Source organism: Orbicella faveolata, unplaced genomic scaffold (genome assembly GCF_042242905.1).
Source record: "Orbicella faveolata isolate gen_17 unplaced genomic scaffold, um_ofav_v1 contig_24, whole genome shotgun sequence".
Lineage (NCBI taxonomy): Eukaryota > Metazoa > Cnidaria > Anthozoa > Scleractinia > Merulinidae > Orbicella > Orbicella faveolata.
The window spans coordinates 20,287,608-20,311,561 of record NW_028301552.1 but is presented as its reverse complement, the minus strand read 5'-3'; the positions used below and the strand labels follow the sequence as shown (position 1 = coordinate 20,311,561).

The 23,954-nt window shown below is 40.3% G+C and overlaps 1 protein-coding gene and 1 pseudogene across 1 annotated transcript in view; one reads left to right on the top strand and one right to left on the bottom strand.

The window, feature by feature from the left end:
• Nucleotides 1-2,123: 2,123 nt before the first annotated feature.
• LOC110057105 (sodium channel protein 1 brain-like) overlaps nucleotides 2,124-23,954 on the bottom strand; it is a 36,437-nt gene continuing 14,606 nt past the window's right edge. The window contains exons 9-25 of the mRNA XM_089291274.1: nucleotides 17,727-17,784; nucleotides 16,916-17,060; nucleotides 16,322-16,459; nucleotides 15,487-15,906; nucleotides 14,922-15,095; nucleotides 14,059-14,403; nucleotides 13,074-13,350; nucleotides 12,264-12,487; nucleotides 11,116-11,289; nucleotides 10,528-10,638; nucleotides 9,562-9,831; nucleotides 7,980-8,033; nucleotides 7,420-7,557; nucleotides 6,112-6,225; nucleotides 5,641-5,779; nucleotides 4,859-4,990; nucleotides 2,124-4,238 (exon numbers count right to left, since the gene is read on the bottom strand). Of these exons, the coding sequence (XP_089147400.1) occupies nucleotides 3,319-4,238; nucleotides 4,859-4,990; nucleotides 5,641-5,779; nucleotides 6,112-6,225; nucleotides 7,420-7,557; nucleotides 7,980-8,033; nucleotides 9,562-9,831; nucleotides 10,528-10,638; nucleotides 11,116-11,289; nucleotides 12,264-12,487; nucleotides 13,074-13,350; nucleotides 14,059-14,403; nucleotides 14,922-15,095; nucleotides 15,487-15,906; nucleotides 16,322-16,459; nucleotides 16,916-17,060; nucleotides 17,727-17,784 (3,833 nt within the window). The 3' untranslated portion in view covers nucleotides 2,124-3,318. The remainder of the gene's footprint in view (nucleotides 4,239-4,858; nucleotides 4,991-5,640; nucleotides 5,780-6,111; nucleotides 6,226-7,419; nucleotides 7,558-7,979; nucleotides 8,034-9,561; nucleotides 9,832-10,527; nucleotides 10,639-11,115; nucleotides 11,290-12,263; nucleotides 12,488-13,073; nucleotides 13,351-14,058; nucleotides 14,404-14,921; nucleotides 15,096-15,486; nucleotides 15,907-16,321; nucleotides 16,460-16,915; nucleotides 17,061-17,726; nucleotides 17,785-23,954) is intronic.
• Nucleotides 19,453-21,963, top strand: LOC149110833 (uncharacterized; annotated as a pseudogene).

Genomic DNA, 23,954 nt, shown 5'->3' with positions numbered 1-23,954 from the left:
GACTTGTTGAAAATGAAAGATTTGGCCCTTTCTCAAGTCTACACACGTTTATTTCAGTTGTAGAAGTCTGTCGATTTGGACAGTGTTTTGGTTGGAGATTCTCCCTCATATCAACTTACTTTTCTCTGGTGAGTTCTCGCGCGTTTAGAGATGCGCCCCACTCGCGTTTTAGGTGCGGGGGTCTCAACCAATGCTTACCTAGCTTTTTAAAGATGCTAGATTTGGGCCTTTCTCAAATCTACATACGTGTATTTCACTTGGGGAAGTCTATCGATTGGGACAGTGTTTGGATTGGAGATTCTTGCCCATATCAACTTTTCTTTCTGTCGTAAGTTCTCGCGCGTTTAGGGATGCGCCACATTCGCGTTTTAGGTGTAACCAATGCTTACCTAACTTTTTAAAGATGCTACTTTTACCTCTCCCCCAAATCGATACACGTGTATTTCACTTGTGGAAGTCTACTGCTTTGGACAGTGCTTGGGCTAGAGATTCTCGCCCATATCAACTTTCTTTTCTCTCGTAGGTTCTCGCGCGTTTAGAGATGCGCCACACTCGCGGTTTTGCTGTCGGGATCTTGAACTATGTTTATTGGACCTTTTAAAGATGCTAGATTTGGCCGTTTCTCAAATCTGCACACGTGTATTTCACTTGTGGAAGTCTGTCGCTTTGGACAATGCCTGGGTAAAGATTCTCGCCCATTTATATCTTTTTTTCACTCGCGTGTTCTCTGTCGGGTGTGAATTCAAAATGGCGGCCTGAGTAGGAAATCTGCTTCACAATCTGATGGTTGGTCATTCAACAGGATTGCGTTGAAGAGTGGTATATTTGCTGGTGCAGGTCTTTTAATAAGAAAGACATAGGGAGAACACTGAATATGAAGACAATCATTAAGACAATTTGGGAAATTTACAAAAACCCTTCCATGATCATTGCCCAGGACTAAAGGGTAAAGCAAGGTAAATGGTTAATATGTGTATATCACCCAGAAACATCTTGAGTAAATGTACTATAAAGCACATTGATCGGTGTTGCAAATTATCACTCTTCTCAAAATTAATAATTCAACAAATTTAAACAAAGGAAAAATTTGAAAACACAGCTTCAATTTTAGGGTTAGGCCCGCCGTCCACATAAATCTGGATAACTTGACCACCGAATTGAAAAACGGAGCTTTTCGTAAACGCTCCACAAACAGGAGGAATTTGAAAACGCTGGCTTTTCGGTGAAGTGTAGACAGAAAACATTTTGAAAACGGAGTTTTTCCGAAAACGATGACGTCACGATAATCACGCAATTTTCGTATCCGAGTCTTCCTCAAACATAAATCCAAAATGGCGTCCGAAATGGCGGGAGCAACACTGCATTCAAGGGTTTCCGTCATCGATGTTTGTTGCATTTTCAATTTTCTCTGACGTAGTGTGCACGTAAAACATTTGAGATGTTTTAAGAGTAAAGACCGCCGTTTTCATATTTCTCTGGCATAGTGTGGACTAGAGAGGATATGTCCTGAAACAGCTAGTTGTGGAGATTACGTAATTGATAATGACGTAGAGACAGAAAAGCTATTGTGTAAGAGAAGATTGCGATTATTGCGACGCAGTGATAAAACTGCGTAGCTGATCCACAAAGTTACGTGGTAATAGAAAAAATACACTGTGTCAAGGGCAGGAAGGAAATCCCAGAAGAACATTAAAATCACATATGTTCGCTTCAGGGGGGGAGGGGGGTAAATTAATCAAGAGTCGAAGGCGCTAGTGGTTTGCTTTTTGTTGTTGTTGTTGTTTTGCAGAGGTAGGGGAGATAAGAAAACGCTAGGATCCGTAACGAGCGACAGAAGTAGTTGAGATAGTTGATTGCAACGAGTGCTAATTTAAATATTTCACTTATTCCATTTCAAATTCGGTTTACATTGGGAACCACACCCTCTCCCCCTTTTCAATGTTGTTCAGGAAAGAGCCAAGTTTTAGATACAGGAAGTGGGGCAGGGAGGGGGTAGTTTCGTAGAGTTGAGGGGAAAATTTGCCTTAAGCTCTCCAAGCTCTCTCAAGACTTTTGTCGCCCATTGTGGGTACGCCCAATAACTGTAATAATTGCTCATGGACAGAAAATGTTCACCGCTGAAAGGCACGTCCCTGGTAATTCAATTCACCAGTCGAATCTACAGCGCAATACATTTGTTCGTATGTTTCCCCACTTTCGTCCTCGGTAGAATTTAGCACCATTTCCGTTTCGCAAATACTAGCCGTGACCTGGCCGGGGAGGGAAAGCTGTATGCACCGATAAAAATAGCAACGAATAATCGTAACAACTTGTCATTTATAACTTAACTTCCTCTTTGTAAAACTTCCTCAAGAGTCATTCCCAAGTGGACAGGAAGACCTTGAAAATGAAGTTACCTGTAAAGATGCCAGCTGTAATACATACTGACCGATAGGACAGTTATGAATTAAGTCATTATGACATTACTTTATACAACATAAAGTCGACACAATTTCTTGAACATATGAAGAACAAAGGTCTAAGTTACTACTACAAAACATTAGCTCAGTGCACAGTAGGCGGAACTAAGATATGGGACGTAAAATATAGCTCAAGCAAAGAGTCGAAAAAACAGCGAGAAAGAGGGAAAAACGTCCCCGAGGGGAGGAGTGAGGGTCAAAAGCCTTACAAAAAGATTATTGACCAAGCTCAGGAACCGGATGCAGAGATTCACTCGGGGTTCTTCAAAAATGATTTTCTCCACTTATGAACTACAACAAGTTATTGACCTAGTGCGAGGTCCGGATGTCGAAATTTATTCCGAGGTCTTTATTATTTTAACGCTTAAGTGCAAAGAAAAATGTGTAAGGAGGCGTGGGCAATAACCTTGCAAAATAATTTGTATTATGCTTCCAACATAACAAAACGAAAGTGGCTGCTAACAAATGGGGAAAAACGCAAATAATATTGATTGCCCACTTAGAAAGAAACCATCTTTCCCGGTTAACTGGAAATACTGTAGTTATCAATTACGAGCAATATATTCAACACTGTTTAAAATTTCAATCTTTCTTTAAGAGCTAACATTGGCTTCTGCTTCTAAAATAAATCAGGCCTAACTGTTATCGATTTCATTCCTCTGGAAAAATCAGCATAGTCGCCATTATTGTGAGGATTTTGTAGCAGTCTCTGGGGCATGTCCAGAACTTGGTTTCTTAAAAAGACCATCCACAAGCCTTGCTCTGTTTCTCAATGACTCATATTTAAGGTAAGCACCCAAACAGCTCCAAACATTCTTGATTTATCGCCTTTCCCCTTGATGCCATTTAATCCTTTGTTTTATACCACTTCAGTTTGCTCACCGCATTGAAATTTTGTTTGCGTGGAGCCAAGGACAGCGATGGAATGCTTCCTTCCTAAAGACTTTGTAAACTGTGCTTCCATTCTGACTGTAATATCCTGGAACACATCTGGCGACTCGCCGTGCTCTTCCAGAATGCACCGCACGAGCGCCTTGAGCAGATCAAAGCAGTGAATGAGTTCGCCGGCTCGTATGGTGATATCTAATTGTCGCAACCGCTCGTCGTTAGGTTTGGGATGCCTGAATGGTTTATCCAGCGCGTCCACAAAGTCCGATAGTTGACTTAGAGGAATGAATTGCTTTCCATTTGGAACAAAGGCAGCCCATTTAAGATAATACCTGTCAAAATCTTCTTTCGTTATGGCAAAATCGTCGTTTTCGTGAGCGCGGTTGACGTTTTCAAGAATTACAGCGATATACATGTTGACAATGATCATAAACACGATAACGATGTAGCTGATGAGGTAGCTGGCAGCTCCGAGAGGAGAACCACAGTTCCCTTTTGGAAAGCCTTCGTAATTTGGGTCGCAGTCCGGTGGTTGAAGCGACAATGAACTCATGACGTCATTCCAGCCCGAGCCAGTGGAGAGACGGAACAGCAGCATCATGGAACTCCCAAACGTTTCAAAATTTACGATGTTATCCAGATTTCCTTGCTTCTTGACTCGACCGAAAGCCGACATGCCTATGATGGCGTAGATGAAAATGACCAAAAATAGCAAAGTGCCGATGTTGAATAATGCCGGCAGTGAGATCATCAGTGCAACAAGAAGCTGCCGAATTCCTTTGGCAAATTCAAGCACTCTTAGTAGCCTGGCGATTCTGAAGATCCGCATGACGCGCAGGAGACTGGGATTGACTACTGTATCTTTGACGCTGATTTCGTCAAGTACTACCCCTGTAAAATACGGAGAACTCACTTTCATCACACTCGGTTTTTATAGATAATTATGCGATTGCGAGTGCAATCAAGAATTTACACTACCAGTGAAATTCCAAAATTCTCCCAAAATTGCACGAATTAGGCGAGTGCCATTTGAAGTAATATATCAAACACGGAAGACCGTAATAGATCACGTTTCTAAACACCGAGGAGGAAGTTGAAAATACGACGCGTAGCGGAGTATTTTTGATGAACTTTGTGATGTTTGGAAATGCGATCAAACACTGTCTTGAGTGTTTGTTATATAGGTATCTTCTCAATCGAAACTGAGGAGAAGAAATTAAATTGTAAAAATATGTGCTAATTAAGATTCGACATCTTAACACTGTCACGGTCATGATTTCCTTTTTTTAAACTTGACGAATTACTTATGAGTTTGAAAAGGAATTTTCAAACATCATCGTTAACGATACTGTTTTCATTGATGTGAACACTTTCTCTAGGATCAGCATAAAATGGTTTCGACTGAAAGGTGCTACGCAAACAGCACAATTGGTCTCTCTCTTCCAATTCATATATATAATTGCACATACTTTTATCACTTCATACAACAAATAACTTTACCACCTCCTTACCAATGAGTGATGAAATAACTATGATGAAATCAAATACATTCCACGCCTTCTTAAAGTAATGCTGTCGCAAGGCAATCAGTTTCGCGATAGCTTCAGCTGTGAATATTCCAGTGAAAACCCAGTTTGAGATCCGTGTTAGCCGATCAGGCGATAGTCAAGGAAACTAGCCCTGAGTTCACTTTAATGAATAATGTTATTGTTGAAGAATATTGCATCATTCCGTTAAACACGAAATGGTCCTTTAGACATCTTCTGGCCGTATTTACACTGCTTACAAGAAAGATAACTAATCGTTTGGTGCGGTCGTAACCTCTGGGCTTAGAGCTAAAACCTAGGAAGTACATAACAGAGAGTAAAAGGAGGGGGACTGTAGACGGCCTTAACTGAAAAACCGCTTGGAAATGAACTGACTAGGAATGACTTAAAGAAACTGAGTTGTAAAAAGGTCACTCTGATCAAAAATCTTCATCCATCTACTTGAAGTGCAATGTTCTATGGAGACGTTGGTTGGTTAGGTTAACATAGAAAAGTTGAATGGGGCTAAAAATTCTTTTCGTGAGGAGACATGTTAAACTAGAGGCGGGCGGGGGATGGGGGTAGGGAGGGCTTAGAAGCGACGTTTTGGAACGGGGAGGTACATTACCGGATGTTAACTGTAGCCCATCCACCAGAAAACATATGCGCACTATTTGCGATACAAGATCGAGCATAATAACACGCTTGTTGATATATTGGATAAAATCTACTAGTATACATCACATGTTATATCTTTCAAAGGATATGCAAGATGCTGGAGACCTGGGCCGACTGTCCGTAATGCTGTATCATCATCATCACCATGTTACATATTATCACTGTCAGAATGGCGATCTCAAACTTGTCTCCTGTCACCACGTCGTATAACACGGCACGACATCGGTCCTGTTGTAAGTAGGCAATTAAGGTGAGCAGCTTTATTTACAGAGGAAGGAGCATTACAATAGTTATTGATAAAGGAGTGGCCCTCTCTCCTAGAACTCTCCCGATCGGAAACCTTCAGAGTCATACGTTCAATATTCAAAATGTTTGTTACGCCTTATGCTATTTAAACAATAAAGTAAACACGGAGAACGTTCTCTATTGCTTTTTTGACATATTTCTCAAGAATACGAGCGAATCTAAAACGTCACAACCGTTTTTACATATACTCTCATCTAAACGCACCCATCGACCAATGACAGCGCGTGTAGTATCTCAGTTGCTTTAAAACATACCTTCGGTCTTAAACCTTTTGCAGGAGGCTTTTTCTTGGCTGCCTCTTTCAGGAAATTCACCCACTTCCTTTGTGTCTCTGTTAGGAACATGCCCATACTGCTTATTTCTTCGTACTGCAAAATTGAACATGGATACGTCAAGTTCTTGAAGACTGCGTTGCACGGACTTTTCGTGGACTATCCATAGTACGCGTTCGATTTGTATAGCGGGTCGTGAGCAATTGCTAATTCCTGCTAAACGTGCCCAGTATTTGATGAAAGACACATGCTTTTATTGAGGATATTCGAGGTAAGGGAGGAGGGCGGGGGGGAATATACACATGCCGGATAATTGAGTAGCGGCGTCCTGTTTTCCTCGTATCAGAAACTTTACTCGTTGCAACGTGCCGCGCTTGATGGCTTAGGTAGGTAAGTAAAGTCTGCATGCGAGCCAAGTGGCCCATCAGGCCGGAGCTTATCCCGGTTTCTGTAGCATGAAGCGACTAGGAGTATTTCTACTCCCCCCTGGATGGGATGCTAGTCCATCGCAGGGTTACCCCCAGCATTAAGTTCGCCGGTACCCATTTATACACCTGGGTGGAGAGAGGCACTGTGAGAGTAAAGTGTCTTGCCCAAGAACACAACACAATGTCCCCGGCCAGGGCTCGAACCCGGACCGCTTGATCCGGAGACGAGCGCACTAACCATGAGGCCACCGCGCCTCCCATGCTTGATGGCTTAGAAACCTCAAAACGAATCGAATAGGTTGCCAAGATGATAGCAATTTTACGTCAAGTGATTTGAATTTATTATTGCAATCTTAAAGGAAGCAATAGGAATTTTAAAAATACTTTACGCACTCAATTTTGCAGAATATAGTCTAAAGGGTTATGTACATATGAAAATACGTAAAAAGTGCTAAACAGAGAACACCTTAACAATTGGAAAGTTCCTTTGTTTCACTTTTATTCAAACACGTATCTTTCGAAGCCAGAGAAGGCACTTAGAGGATCTCAGTTACGGTGTTTTGATTTTCGTTTTTAGTTCTCCTACGAAATGGCTTTTTTTAAAAACGGTTTCCTGCAAGTTTTAAATTGGAGGAAACCTGAAAATAGTAGTTTACTAAGATAGAAAAACATCAAAGAGATAATAGTAAACCATAAAGGAGCAAGGATGGTTAAGCATGTTGAAGATTGACATAGTTGTGTACAAACGACGAAATTGAAAATTTACGGCTAGTCTTTTCAAGATGCGCAAAGCGTGACGTAGCTCCTTCAAGTCCTATTGACATTTTTCCTTTACTTATTCGATTGAGTCATTGACACGTACCTTCTTCTTCAAGGAGTTGAAGTTGTCAATGACAACACCGACGAACAGATTGAGGACAAAGAAAGAACCAAGAATGATAAATGCTACAAAATAGATGTACGCGATCATGTTGCTATTCTTCTGTGGCTGCTCGTCAAGCTGAAAAAAGGAGAAGAGCATCGTCAGTGAAAAAGGAAGGGGCTAGATTGAATCAACATACTATGATAGTCTCTTGCGTGAATGCAACTTATATTAATAATGATCAGTTTGCTTCAGACGCTTCCTTCAAAAGCCAGGAGATAAATGTCAAGCTTTGTTATAGACCCTATACATAAATGGCTGCCAATTAAAAATTATTTTACAAGTATTAAAATAAGCCCAACTAACCTTGTTTTTGAGTTGATAAAGCAAAAGAATTTTTGCTTTCAAACAAGGTTAGTTGGACTAATTTAAACGCATACAAAAGAATTTTAAATTGGCAACCATTTATGAATCGGGTCTATAACATGTTTTTCCCCAATAGTGTGCAATTTCATTAGCCACTTGCACCACCGCTTGCAAAATAATACATGATAGTTTACCTCTGTGGAATCAACTGCATTATGCATGACGTCAATCCAACCTTCAAATGTTGCCTGGAACAGAATATAGAAGGGACAACTTTGGTCCCTATGAATAGGCCTTTTGGAACAGTTGGTCACGTGATCGATAATCTCTAAACTTTTAGATACAACTAAATAAATTTCAGAACTGGAAAGAGCATGTTTTAAATAGCCAGAGCAGCTATTTTCAGACCAATGCCATGTTGATTGAGATTTCATGAAGATATGAATATTGCAAAAATTGGAAGGTTTTGTACGGAAGTGAGGAAGCTTTGTCCTTCAGAAACCTTTTCCGTTGTTAATCACTACAAAAGGAAGCTACTGGCAAATAACTATATGATATAAAAAGAAGGATAAAATATTAGGAAAGAATGGAAAATTCTAGGCTCTTAACCAAAAGACAGAGATTTTATGGCAAGTTGAAAACTTGCAAAATTACAAGTATGTGTTTGGAAATAATGAATGGATATAAACCTGAAAATTTCATGTAAGCTTATTTTAAAATGTTCTTTTCATTTCTGATAGTATTATCTATTACCAGTGACTAAATCAGTATGTTCATTTTCATCTATTTTACTTACTTGGTTATCCATCAATTGAAGCATCCATAAAATAATCATTGAAAAAAGTGGAATGCATCTTCACTCGACATAAGCAATAAAATTAATTACCTGATATGCTGCGAGAGCTAATAGGTTTACGACTTCCGGCATGCTTTTCAATATAATTTTGCATTCGAGAAATGCAATCTACGTTTTGTTTCACAATGTAGATTGGCAAAACAAACAGGATTTCTACACTGGAAAAACAAAACGTAGTTTGCATGACAGAAAAACTGAGCATTTTAATGCGATCACGAGTAGCCGTCATGCATCTACCATTGCAGACCACGTCACGTCAACTGTTCATAACTTAGACAACTTAAAATAGGGCTAACTTTGACATATTAGGAAAAGGATGGTCAGATACTCATTGGAATATAAAGAAAACTCTGCTAATTAGGGAATTGAAACCTTCCCTAAATTCTAATGTCAGCAGCGAAAAGCTTTATCCTTATTAGTTTGCATCTTTTAAGATGCAATTTTTTTTTCAGCTTCTGTCATTTTTATTGTTAATTAGTTACTTATCTTAAATTCAGTTGTTATTTCTATTCTCAACGGTCACTTCTGAAGATAAATGTCGAAATATACGAAACGTCAAGTAGAAAGATAAAGTGTCGTATTCACAAACGCACGGCATTCTTATAGTCTTAAGTAAGTTTTAAGCCAACAATTTGTGTCTCACACATCTCGTAAGGTTAGCATGTCGCTTGCGATGGAAAATATAAACTATGGACAGATTTGACTAATGTGTTTACTTGTTGCCAATCAATTGAGGTTATATGATGATTCATTTGGGAGGAGGTTACAATTGTTCTGTTTATACACCCTCCCTAGTTGCATGTGGCAAATTGCACAATTGTGACCTCCCAAATGAATTGTCAAGTGGTCTGATTTGGGTGGTAACAAGGAATGTACACATGTTAGTCGAATCCGTCTATTGCCGTATGAAACATACGTACCACCAGAAAGAGTGCGAGAAAGCCATTGAGAACGTTATCGAAATTCGCCTCAGAGTTCTTCCAGACGTACTTTTCCGGGAAACGAAGACATTTTGTTTTGTTTGGAACAACGCTGGCTGGTACCCTTTCGCCTTCATGATCTACGCATGCTTGGAACTTGCCAGAAAACAACTGGACACCAAGAATGCTGAATATCAACCAGAAGAGAAGCGACACCACAAGAACATTGCCGATACCTGGAATGGCTGCGAATAATGCGTTGATGACAACCTGAGTGTGTTAAAATGACCGGTGATTGGACGTAAAAATGGATGCAAGCACAAATGGTGCTACGTATTTTTTTACAAGTCAAGTAAAGAAATGCACTGTACATACATACATTACTTTATTTACCCTGGGATTTCAGAGTAGCTTATGCAGCTAATATCTCCGAGCATTTAACCATCAGATCATCACACCGGGAACTACTTCCCCTACTCTTTTCGATCATTGTGTGGGTTCTTTTACGTCCCACAGAATTAATTATGAAGAGTTGCGAGACTAAAAGAACACAGTTTGTTGCTAAGCAAATGCTTACTTTTACGAGCGCGTGTTATTCAAGAATGGATCGCGGGGCGCATAATGCATCAAAAGAGTCTTAAAAGAGCCATTATGATGAATACTTTATTGAAATGGCTTGTTCGGTCTGTATTGGGGAATAAATAGGGAAAATGGCCTTATCTATAAAACCAGCAGCAGCTAAAAAAGAGATAATTCTAGAACGGGAAAATCCCCCCACTCTAGATAAATTACAATCATTTGTTTATCATTCTCGTAGATTTAAAACCCTATTTGTGGTAAGACTCCTTTTTAAAATACTGTGACAGAAAAAAACTGCACATGTTCAAACCAGTTCGTTCACTTAACTAATTAAATCTACTTAATTCAATAAATCAGTCGGACTGGTGAAAATCTCATGTCATGTACCTTCATTCCCTCCATACGGGATATGGCTCGGAGAGGCCGTAGTGCCCTGAGGGTTCGAAGAGATCGAAACACTGACAACTGTTTGTTCTCTGACAAACAAGCCAAGGAAATCTGTAAAACAAAACAATACATCTTCTTTTCATTTCACTTTCCTATTCACTTTAATCCGTAAAAAGAACACTGCGAATATGAAGTTCTTTAAAGGCAGTCCACTACGGCTACGGCTACGCGAACGTCAACAAACAAGAATAAATAGGCCATTTCCGAGTTGCCGCCGTTTACATTTGTTTGAAAACGAGTCTTCGGGCGAAACGATTCATATGATAATGCATTCCTCCTACGGTTTGCATGAGGACTCGTTTTGAAACAGAGGCACAAGGTGTCCTATTGAGCAGTACAATGGCTCTTCAGACGCGTTGTACATGTTCCTCTCGTAACTCTCGTGGTGTCCTACGTAACACAACACTGAACTAGAAATGATGATGGCCTTGCGAATGTCAACCACGCGGAGTTTGGATGTCTCAAACTCAACTAGAGGATATTTTTGTCAGGTCATTTGTGCAACCGTTTGTGCAGGGTTCTACTCACCGCCACGATAAAAGCGTCCAAGCAGTTCCAAACTGAAGAGAAGTATTTGACAACACCTAGACCGAGAATCTTAAGAATAAACTCCAGCGAGAACACAGCAGCGAAGAAATAATTTAGAATGTTTAATGTCTTTTCAAGGAGTGGCCTCTCGGGAAGGTGAATGTCCTCAAAAATCTGAAAAAAGTAAAATGTTGTGGCATTAGTTTTCTCAATTTCAAGTCGGAGTTGATCGATAAAGAGTTTCTCTATTTCAGTGCATCAACTAAACGTAACTGAAGCAACTTTATTTATGTTTGTTTTGTGACAAAACTAGAAGTTTTTATGAACAAATATTGAACGAACAAAACCAATTTTGCTGTATTCATACCGAGGAGGACTTGAATTCGGGACTTCGGGACTAACCAAGACAAATCCAGCTGATGGCAGTTAGGAGGATTTGAAATCTGTACCTCGCATTGTAAGTGCCTCCCTCACAGTGTGTCCCTCCACCCGCACATATGATTGGGCAGGGTACCGGTAAATTGTTAGGGAAAAGAATGCTGGGAGAAACGTGGGGTTAACCAGGATCCCATGATGGGGATTAAGAAAACGGTTTTGCCTCTTCGGACTATAAGCGAATCTTTGCTGACGTCATTGTTTACATTTTTTCTCATTAACATACGACTTTGCGCAGAGAAGGCATCAAGGCTAGACACAAATTAATGACTTCAAACATTTAAGGAGCTTGTGGAAACTAGTAACTGGTGAATGTTTGGCTCCTTAGGTGTAATATTCGAGGAGAAATTGGCTTTCAAAAACTGCAGAATTTTTGGGTGGCAAGCGCTAATGAGCTCATACATTCTTTATAAAATCCCGCGTCGCGCAAAAAGCGTTAGATTCATCGGGTTTAAATTCTTTGGGACAGTTAATCGTGCTGTTCGCTTTCAATATTCAAAAGTAATGTCTTTGTAACTCCATCCGAAACTGTATCACCTATGCTACTTAATGAGGCAAATATTGTAACTAAAGGTCCTCCTATAAGACGAAGCACTGACATTGATTGGCCGGTCTTATGCGTCACCCAGCCTTGATGCCAGTTATTACTTTTACCTCGTGGGACCAATGTTCCGCTGAACTTAAGATCAACGACTATTTCTGAGTTTCCTTACCAGGACAAAGCTACTGAACATTACAGTGAAGAGAATGAACCACTCGAAATACTCGTGCTCTACCACGCATCTGATGCTGCACCGGAATTTAAGCCACTTGAAGTGTTGGTGTGACGACATTGAACACATACAGTACTCAGGCAGACAGTCGTCCACTTCAACAATGTACCTGTTGGGTGTCCTCTTGGGAGATTGGTTATCACTTGCTACGATTTGCGCTTTACCTGAGATTATTAATAGGCTGGCTTTAATTTAATCGATTTACAAACATTTATGTGATTATTTTTGGTAATGTGCGCTCTTGTAATTGATTGGTGCCCAAGATATCACTGTATTAGAACCATTCTCAGGTTAAAAAAAATTAAAACCAAACAAAATAATTCTTAGCGTCTTAGTTACTTATTGCTGTCCCGTGACCCCAAGCTCTCAAAAAGAGTAAAATGTGACTGGACCGTTTAGAAGTAATGGAAAGTTTTGTAATGTTTAGTTATTTAAAAGAATAAAAAGTTAAAAGTGATATTAATCCGCAATAGTATTACAATATTCTTGTGTTACTTCTATATATATAGTGTCGATTATCCCAAATCACTTTTCGTTCTCGTTTAAATATCAAGTTTTGAGAGTTTAGTACGAATATCTTGTCAAGATAACTTCAATACCAGCATTTTTCATCATCATCATCATCATCATCATCATCATCATCATCATCATCATCATCATCATTTATTTGCCCTTCTTGCATGAACCACAGAAACTCAAAACTCCTGTACAAGAGGTTCTTTCACACAATTCGATCAAACATTTACCTACCTTTTTGGAAATTTCCGGATGTCTCCGTTACTCCTTCTGTAGTCTTTCTACCCACAGGGGTACCCTGTGATGCGACATTACTCTCCAGTAGCTGCACTTCGTATAGTTTGTATCTTTCTTTGAATGTAGCCACAAATAGCCGGGTCTTTTTGGTCTTGGTAAGTTTTTTTAGCATACGTTTCAGCTTGGAATTTTGTCCTTCTTCGTCATCGGAAACGTTCTCGTCGTCTTCAGTGTCAAAAGCACTCAACAAGAGAGCGATAAAAAGGTTAAGGACCTGCAGTGAGAAATGATCATTTCGCTTAAAATTCTTATTTGTCTTGCCCCTTGCCAAATAGTTTCTTTGATATAATGGGCTCCTCGTATCAGCTGCGGGAATTTGTCAGAACCAATTTGTTGATGAAATATTTATGCGTTGCTCTGCGAGACAGGTTTGTTTGTCTTACAGTAATACCATGCCATAGAAAATACAGCCAATACATTCGACGGTATTACATCCAACCTTCCCATCATGCGCCTGGCGTATGTCTCATTGCTTGTGTTGGCCACTGTATTTTCTATGGCATGGTATAGAACAGTTATGCAATGCTCTGATCTCTCGTGGTACACCATGGAATATCCCACTTGACACTTGCAGTTTCATGGTATACACACTCGTCTAAAGCCCCTTGAATGTACCGAGATCTAGAATATTCCAGTGACTCGTGGGATATTGCACAGTATACCACTCGAAAGTCTTGCATAACTAGTATATATTTTTAAAGACCGTCGTTCAACAAACGCATATCTCCCAGAGGTGTGTTACGACGAACGGAGCCTACAAAGGAGATTATTTGCTAGTGAAGAATGTTAAGGTGACCATCGCGGATGAGATGTCGAGTTCTCCCTTCCTCGAGGCTAGATCTTTCTAAGATTTTTTATATCACGGTTCGTCTGATTTCTAAGCTACATATGAGCAGTGCTATATAGAAATAGATATACTCACAATAAAGTTACCAATAACGAAGGCCGGTAAAAAGAACAAAATGGCCATCGGGTTGGTGGCCCTCATGCAGTCCCAGAGAGGCTCGATCCATTCCCCACACAGCACTCTGAACACCATCATGAACGCGTGCCAAAAATCATTGAAGTTCCAGCGAGGTACACCGTCTTTTCCAAACTTGTCCTCCGTGTAAGCATCACCAAATACCCTCATTCCAACCACGGCAAATATGTAGATGATGACACCGAGTATGAGGGTGATGTTTCCAACAGGACCCACACTCTTGGTTATGGCTGCGACCAGTTTGGCCATGGTCTTCCAGGATTGGGCAAGGTTTAGTACTCGGAACTTAAAAAGAAGAAGAAAAAAAAAAGTTTAAAAAAAGAAGTCAAAAAAAGAAAAGGTAGGATTTTAATTGACACTTGTTCACAAGTAAACTGAGACAAATTCAGGGAATGCCAAATTATGCATTAAAAGATTTGGTCCATTTCAGATCAATAATAATAGCCATTCCAAGTTTGTTTTACTTTCAGATACGACCTTATGCAATACCTTTCATTCGACAATTTGTTTTACTTGCATGTTCATTTTCACATAATTTTTGACCCGGGCTTCATTTTGAAACAGAAACACGAAGTAACTCCAGAAATGGACGCCTGCTTCTTCAGAGAATTTCAATCTGCAAGAATGATCTCAGAAAATGTTCAAAATAATCATAGCCAAATTTAGAAAGTCTGCTTACATTCAACATACCATCCTATCTTTTGTTAAGGAGTAGTGTACAAAATCAAAGCATTCTTTTTGATAATCGTATGATCTTCTTTTGCTTGGGTAACAACTGAGGACAGTGCCAGTAAGTTAATTACCAGTCTCAAGCTACGGAAAATACTGAAGCTTCCACCAGACGCTGTAAGATACCCAGCAACACTTGCAATCACAATGACGGCGTCAAACACGTTCCACCGGCTCTTGACGTAAGTCAGCGGACCAAAGGCGATAAGTTTCCATATCATCTCTATCACAAAGATTATCGTGAACACCTTCAGAGTATAATGCAAATTTGTATAAGTGAAACGAAAGAGAAATTAGTTCTATACGATGAAAACTTATTAAAATAAAACTACAACAACAAAAACCTCGCACCAAGCCTGTAAAACGCTAAATAACATTCTTCGATCTTAAGAGGTCGGACACCGATTCAGATTGGGAATTTCTCTTCGCCCTTCATCAACCTAAGTATACTCGCCTTTAAGGAGAGTCTCTTTCACTTTTGTGACTTGTGATCAAGAAAGTTGACCATTCAGTTTAATTTTCTAAAGGAACAGTTAACAGGCAGTCGACGATGAGAGATCAAATCGAGTGCGGAGAATGTAATTTCTACAAATGCGTGCTAGTAAAGTTAAGATCACCCAAGGAATAATATTATCTCACCATATTACATAAGTCCAGAACTTTCTCGAATGTCCTTTCAATCCCGTAATGATAGAGAGCGAGCACAATGGTATTCAACAAAATAATTCCTATAATAACAGCGTCAAATGCGGCGCTCTCAGCAACAGAACGCATGCGTTTTCTCATAGGCTTAAAAAACGGCAACTTGTTCAAACAGGAGTCACATGCCGTCTGTGTGTGTTGAAAGCACGTCAAGACTGTTTCCGATAGACTTCGTCGATTACTGGTATCTCCTTGTTGGACTTCTGGAACTTCAGTCACTATACAGGCTGCTTGCGTGACTTCAGCCATAGCTCCTTTCGTCTTGCTGAGTTTCTTTAGCGGTTTGAGGATCTTGAGAGTGTCATTGTCTGCGATGTAGGAAGCAGCAGTTTTCTTTAAGCGCTCCTTCCTTCTCTCCTGCGAAATGAATGGATACAGAGTGCGCTCTATTTTCTACGAATTTGACGTCAAACAATTAATTTATAGATTTAAATAACTGTTTATTTTTTTTCTGTTAAGCATCATTTTATGGTTTTTTTCCATTTTAATTTAGTTTTGTGGATCACACGAAAATGATATTTTTTTGATGCCCTGAAAAAGAGGAGGTTTTGGGACTTTCTTCCAATTTAATTATAAAGATCCTCCATACCCGTATATGATATACTATTTGAAACTGTTGATCTGGGTATTCCAAAAATCGCATTAATGCATGAGCGATTCAAGCGTAAGATGAGCGGACTGCCATCTTCTCATTGATGCATTCTGTTCGAATTCTGTAGTCACCTCACCTGCCTGCCTAACCATGAGTTGACAAAGAATTGATTTCGCTTACCTCTTGTTCAAGGGATTGCAATTCTTTTTCGTAAGAGAGATACACCACAGCTAACACAAGATTGAGCAGATAGAACGAGCAGAAGAAAATGGTGATCACAAAGTAAAAGACATACCACACACCTACAGCCTTGACAACCTGCGATTCCAAAAAAATGGAAATGAGGTGTGGTATGTGGTGAGGTGTTAAGCAAATTGGAATTACCCTGTAATAAGATAAAAGGAGTTGGATGAAGTTAGCTCTTGGGAATGGTTTTTTATAAAGCGACCATTCCTGACACCTCATTTGGCATGTTGTAGTCATTTTTGTTTAGATTTTGTTCCTTGGAATTTAGGTCTCTGGCAACAAATGCCATGCAAACGTTCTTTCAACTCCCATGTCATGGTCTCGATCAACATTCACTGAACTGTTAGTTGTGCTTGGTCAACGGTTAACTCACGACGGGGCTAAAGGTTGTGTTTTATGTCAGCAAAGGTAAATGTTAAAGCAAGGGTCTATTATGCGTCTAATAAACGCAATGCCCAATCCTCCCACGTTTAATTTCTTATATCACCCTGGAGATCATATCGAACATATGAGACTTCATTAAAGTACCTTGTTGTAAAGGTTTTCCCAGTAGTCCATTGTTAGAATTTGAAAGGCCATTAGTAAGGCCCATCCAATGTGGTCAAAGCTGGTATAACCATTATCAGGGTTAGGTCCAGCGTCAGCCATACATGTGTAGTTAGTTGGACAAGACCTACGAAGACGAAGAATGTGAATATAATGGTTAAGAGGAAGGGGATGATATCAATTTTTCTCTTCACTTTATTTTAGTTGTTGATCTACATTAGGTGAAACTTTCACCTACAACCTTCCACCCCTGTGCAATGCTGACAAAACACTTTCATATACAGAAGTTCGAATTTTACCATTTTCCAACATTTAAAAGGGGAATGAGGGTACTGACACTTATTCTGTTGGTATTACGGACATTATTTTGTTTTTGCCCATTTTCCAATAAAATAGGTTTCGTGGTTGTAGATTTAGTGAAAGCCAACGGCGAACAACGTATTGCAGACTCCTTATAGCAATGTTCCGTTTTAAGAACGAAATTAGAGTAAAGAGGATTCTTCTCTCTTTATAGTAACGAGCCCCATTTCTCCCTTACGTCCGACTGCTCTCTGCATCCCAGTCCCTCCCATTTCGCACCAACGATTATCATTCTAAAACATCAGATTTTGCCAACAAAAATAATCTGTCAAGTAGGGTTCGTTACAATGAGTTCAGACTCAAGATGATGCTCAAACAATTTTGGGACACTTTGTACCGAACCTAGCAAGAGTGCTATTAGATACATCTAAGCATTGTGTAAGGAATGGAATTGTCGAAAAAAAAAATTAAACAATAAAAAAGATGTACTCACCCGGCCCATGAAGAGTTTCCACAAATTACTGGTTGACCCTGACGCATGTACCACGCACCTTACAAACAAATTAAATTAACAAAAATAGTAGGTTCCGGCAGATTTTTCAGTTTTATCGATAAATTAGGGCTTAGAGCGGTTTTCTACTGAGTGTTCAAAGTAATAATTATATAATGGTACTTTATTTATATAGCGGTTTGAGGTTGGCGGAGTAGTCTAATTGGTGAGTAATTGGTTTAGTTTTGGTTTTACGACACGCGATTGAAAACCGTCTTAACACAAATATAACAGTGGCAGAAGTCTTTAAAACCGTATTTGGCTTCACTGAACACCTACGTACACATCCTTGTACGGTAGTATTAAGCAGTTGCAGGACTTGTATCATTTGGGTGAAGACAGGGTTCTTGGTTTCTTAAGGGCTCCTGTCTGAGAGCATTGAGAATCTTGCGACAGCGACTATTTTGGCACATTGCTCATATTTTGCCTCAAGATACCCTTTGGTGAGTTGTTTTCAAAAATCGCAATTTTAAGTTCCAGCGCTTTTTTGTTTTTGAAAAAAATTCGAAAGTTTGAAAATGCGGTCAAAGTGCGTTTTCCGCGCAAAGGAATTCACCAAATAACACAGAAAGACGAAGCGTTGGTAAATTCTTGAAATTCAGTCAATTGCTGTTTAATTTTGCTCAGATATTGAATAGCTATTCCTCTTTACGGCTCAAGTTAAAAGATGTGTCAAATGCTCTATTATTTTAAGTTTCAAGCCATTCAAAAAACACTTCCTTCAACCTATTAACGAGCGGCAGAATATTGGCTATTTTTGACCGGATAAAACCCTCTCTGGTACCTAATTATTTCAGAATCTAACTTTACAGCTGAAAAGATTTGTCTTTTAAATGTTATCCTGCCAAATACCAAGGTCGGACTTCAACTGGTTCCCTTTGAAAAAACCTGGAATCTACGAACAATGTTCAGCACATCTTTCAAAATATTTATCTACATTTCGACGTAAAGAAAGACCGAAACCTCAATGTTTGTACATTTGAGTGACTGGATTATCGTTATTTCTGAGCAACTTGCGAAATAAAACCCTAAAATATATATTTATCGTGTGATTATTACCTTGAGATTTCAAGATAAGTTGTTCTGGGAAAGCTATTTCGAAATGACATGGCGACCTGCTATGTAAACATTCCGGAAATGGTCGTCTCTTCTCGGATGTATTTTCAACTTAATGAATACATTTCAGATCTCTCCAAACAAGATTTGGTAAAAGATAACATCTCGTCAGTTTCTAACAGCGCTTAATTTACGCGCAATGGTGTAAACTTATTTGTTATTTCTCATTTTCCGACTGGACTATAATTTGACCTAATTTGACCTTTCACCTACAACTTCCCGATCCCACGCACAATCATATAAATATGTTTCTAAAATAAACACAAAATACGCACCAAAACCCGTTTTCCCATCTACTTGCTATCGCTTCAGCTTTCAGCTAACATTAAAGCATCCGTTATAAGTACCAGATGTGTTTGAAATCTTCCCGAAAGCATACAAGACCCATACAGGTCAGTTTATTTACGAAGTAACACAACAGCCAAGTCACGCGCACACCAGGTGCAGTAATATTATTGGCTACATTGAATAGGAAAATCTGGAACATATGAGACCAGTCCTGCTGTTGGCTTAGCTGTGCCATTTTGTGCTCCTAAGTATTTGTATTTTTCATATGGCATTTTTCTTTAGCTACATTACTCTACAAGGTAGGTCCAGCACTTGCGGGCAATCGAGCGACTGTTCAGGACACCTCGAGTGCGTAAGTCTAAAGGACCGCACGAGATATGTCAGCAGTCATTTGGCAAGCTTCAAACTAAGCAGGGATGAGAGTATGAATAAAGAGATGAAGTTGCTGTTGGCGAGAGCTGGTGAGTAGTGTCATTTATGCTATTTTTGAACCGGTAGTGTCCACATGCATTCCTTGGCAGGTTCACATTAGCACCAACTCCGAGGTAGCCAGTCACTGCAGGGTGTTTGCCCTTAGCGATTGCACCATTCCAGACCTTTGGCAGCAATGCGATCACAGACACGAAGACGTATGCGAGCAGTGCGAAAACCTAAATTCTACGCTGGCTGCCATTTCAGAAGCTGTAGCTAAGGCGCCGTTTCACACGGATGACGACAGAGACGAAGCTGTGTATCTTCCCAACTACGCCACGCTTACCATCCAGTCATGGAAATATCATTGGTTACGATCAGCACACCAAGATCAGGCTCGCCTGGATGTCATCGATGCCCTCAACCAAGAATTGTAAACGACTGGGCAAGGAAGGTTTTGCCGCAGAGGTACCGAGAGTCGCAAGCAAACTGGTTTGGCAAGCGGGGTATATCGTGGCACATATCAGTCGTATACCGACGAAAAAAAGGGGTCCTACGTTGGCAAGGGTTCATCCACGTCATCCAGTCATGTAGCCAGGGAAGCTCTGCAGTCGTAGCCATCATGCACGACGTGCTGACCACACTTAAACGGGAGCATCCGGAAATCAACACGGCCTTTTTTCGTCAGGATAACGCCTGGTGTTACCATTCTTCTCGCATAATCCTGGCGTGCCGACGTCTAGGAACACGTTGCGGAAATCGGATGGCACGCATTGATTTTAGCGATCCACAAGGCGGTAAAGGTGCGGCAGATCGATTGGCTACGTCATGCAAATTCCATATCAGGGCATACATAAATGAAGGACAGGACGTGTGCACTGCAAATGACATGAAAATTGCATTGATTTCTAATGGAGGATTGGAGAGAGTCCGAGTGGTTTCCATGGACACCATTGCCGAGACGCAAGACACGGCCCAGACAATAGCGGGTATCACAAAACTGAACAACTTTGAGTTTACTTCAACATATTCCGTTACTTGTTGGCATGTATTTGCTGTCGGTCCTGGTGATGTAATCAAACTGGATGCATCGTCTTCTAGGTCTTCTGGTAAGTAGCCAAATATTGTATACATAATGTCACGATTTATTCTACGGACTGACAAACTCTCTCATTTCTCATTTCTCATTCACCATTACTACGGTGTTCTTCACAATTCGACCTTAATTAGATACAATAACGAGTACGGAAACCTCCCTGATTAATAGTGTTAGGTAGAGAGGCAGTGAGGGATGGGTAATACTTGCTTTTCAGTAGTACCTCTTCAACACCTGTTATTACCAATAACAATATAACTGCATTGTTACTTGTTTCTGGATTAAAATATAATGTGGATATGTGTCTCATCATGTTACAGAACCTAGTCAGAGCGGACTAGTGGCAGCATTTTCCCCGGGAGACTTCAAACCTTAGGGCAACAAGTCGACCAAAGCCACAACTCCTGAAGCCAGCACGGAGGAAATGCCAATGTCAGTGAAATACGAATGTCAATCCAGAGGAGAGCAACAAGGTTGCTGGGGTTTATTCATGTCCCCAGGATGGGTGCGTGCGCATCTTTCAATGGGAATCGGCGCTTGAAAAGCACTTGTCCCTCGAGAAATGCACACGGTCACCTGAGAGACATACTGCGATAGATCTAGCCAAAATGGGTGACAAGTCCGCTTACCCAGGATTACCCTATTGTAGTTGCCAAAGAGGGATAGGCTCTAAGAGCTGTCAAAAAAGCTTATCGGTTCAGCAATAAACAAAAGTCCTATCTCTCGGCTAAATTTCGTATCGGCCAAACAACAGGCCGAAAGCTCGATGCGGAGGTCGTTGCAGGTGAAATGCACCGTGCTTGTGGTGCTGACTGTCTGCGACTTTTCCAGTCATATGAATTCCTTACAGCCTCGAAGATTGGCTCTTCCTTTTCGCGTCTTAATGCTGCCGCTCGCCAGCAAGATATGGATGAGTTAGATATCCAGGCATCAGAAGAGGAGACAAATTTCTCTAGCGCCGGCCAGAGACGTGGCGGCCACAGCAAGCCAGATCCAGCATCCCATTACGTATGACCAGTTCGATCTTTGTTCAATGGCGAAAGGTGATACCTTGAAGATGCTAAAGTTACCAACGCTGCTGCGTGTACGCGAGGGCCTGGGCCTAGATGTACCACAGCCCTCTCGTACACAGGAGAGCTCCCTACATGGAACTACTAAAGGACATAACACAAAACTGTTCTTATCAACAATGAACAAACCCTACGATCCACAAGGACTATACTGAGGCCTGCTTACAAGAAGGGAGGGTACCGTATTAGTAGGGTTATCCTAGCCCGAGTTAACAAGCAAAATCAAATTTTTAATTTTTAATTTCAAGCTCTTTGTCATCCAGATACCATTTTTTTTTTCTTGATTTTAGAACGCGTTTGAAGGCAAGACTATAAACAATTCTGCTTAAGGATATTTTAGCGACATTAGCAACAAACGTATCGAAAACTTTAGCGCCAAACAAAATATAAACAATTTTGGTGATAAACTGTTGACCGTCAGTGTGTAGAACGTATTTTCTTTTATGGAATCGAAATTAAGTTGTTCAGGTAGCTGAGTTGTACCTATCCGAGTATTTACAAGGACAACATATAACCCAGGTGTAAGGGTAACATTCACGTTCAGCTAGGGTTTGTCATCTTAGTGTATTCTGGCTGCCTCATAAGCACGCCGATACAAAACAACAAACTTTCGAGTGCTAGAGACTTTATTATTAGGATAACTCTGGCATTAGGGTTACCCTTCCTCTTTGTTAACAGACCCTTACGACGCCGACTACCTCCCCACCCACCCCTCGCTTCCCGCCAAAAACAATGTGTGAAAAATGCGCGGCAAAAGTTTGGCCACAATTTGTATTTTGCTTGTAAAATATTAAGACAACCGTGACACCTGGAAATAAGCAGGGTTATATTCGATTTTACATTACTTGAGAATACTGCTTACTTAAGCTCACTTGTCTGCTAACTCGACATTTTACATTGGCAACAGATATAGTACCCCGTCTCCGCATGCGCGACTCAAAGGAGTGTTGCGTTACTCCGGGTCTCTCGCGTTTCAACAGCAAAACCGCCGTCATAAAATGTCAGTTATCCTTTATGGTAAAGGTACTTGATTCGGGAAAATATGGGAAAATATGGCTTTAGAGGCTGCATGCGGTGTCATTGGTATGTATTGCGTTTATTTTGGATCTGAATATAAACTCCGCACGATGAGCCGAGTTGTTTCTTGAACATTAAGAGCTAGCGACAAGCGGGCGGAATTAATATTAGCTATAATGTTGACCATAAAACTACAAGAGTCACAAGCGAAGTTAACCTGTTGAGCTCCTTAAAATTGTCTTGTAAAATCATAAATTATACGATAGTAGGGATATAATGCTGTTGTTATCGTTGCAACTCTGTTCAGAAACGTTTGCGACTAGTGTTTATGTACTCTTAGACCCAGTTCAGACGTCGTGCTTCTGCCGTGCCGAACTAAATTGCAATTTGGTTCGACTGTTACACGGCAGGAAATCAACTCTGATTCAGACGTCGGGCCAGAGTCGAATCAAATCCAGGGTTTACTGAAACCTCGTAACAATTCTCCTCCTAACTCCCCGCGGGAACGAAATCTCGCCAAAACACATTGACATAAATTATGAATTTAGTTTGGCGCGACAGAAGCACGACGTTTGAATCGCTGCCGTGCCAGAGTCGTGTAGCAAGGCAGAGCTTGTCGAACTTAATTGCTTGCCGAACTTAATTCAAAAGTTTGATTCAGACGCCGTGCTTCTGCCGTGCTTTTGTCGAACTTAATTCCTGAATTTAGTTCGGCACGGTAGAAGCACGACGTCTGAACTGGGCCATAAGATCCACATGAAATCGACAGATTATCTGTTGACAACTGGTTTTCAAATTTTATCATTGTTTTAATTTTTTTTCACTCACAGGACTCTCAATGGTTTCTAAATGATTTATTTAACTTTTGGAATAAATTAATTGTAAGGTCAAGCCAGAAAATACAATAGCAAAGTTCAGCGTCCATTTCGTGTTCAAATTATTTGGTCATCTGTGAGTTGTACATGACAAACAACTTCGTTTTGCAGAGACGGAAGCGCGTTGAGTTCGAGCTTGAGATTTGGAGGGATAACAGCTAAAGAGCAAAACGTTTAGGCCATGGAGTTAAATTTTAAAAAAACAACGTACCAGGAAGGGTTTTACCCATTCCAAATTAGCCCATATTTTGCCTTTCGTTAAGCGGTCGTCGCACGCGTTTTTAGGATGGCTTGAAAA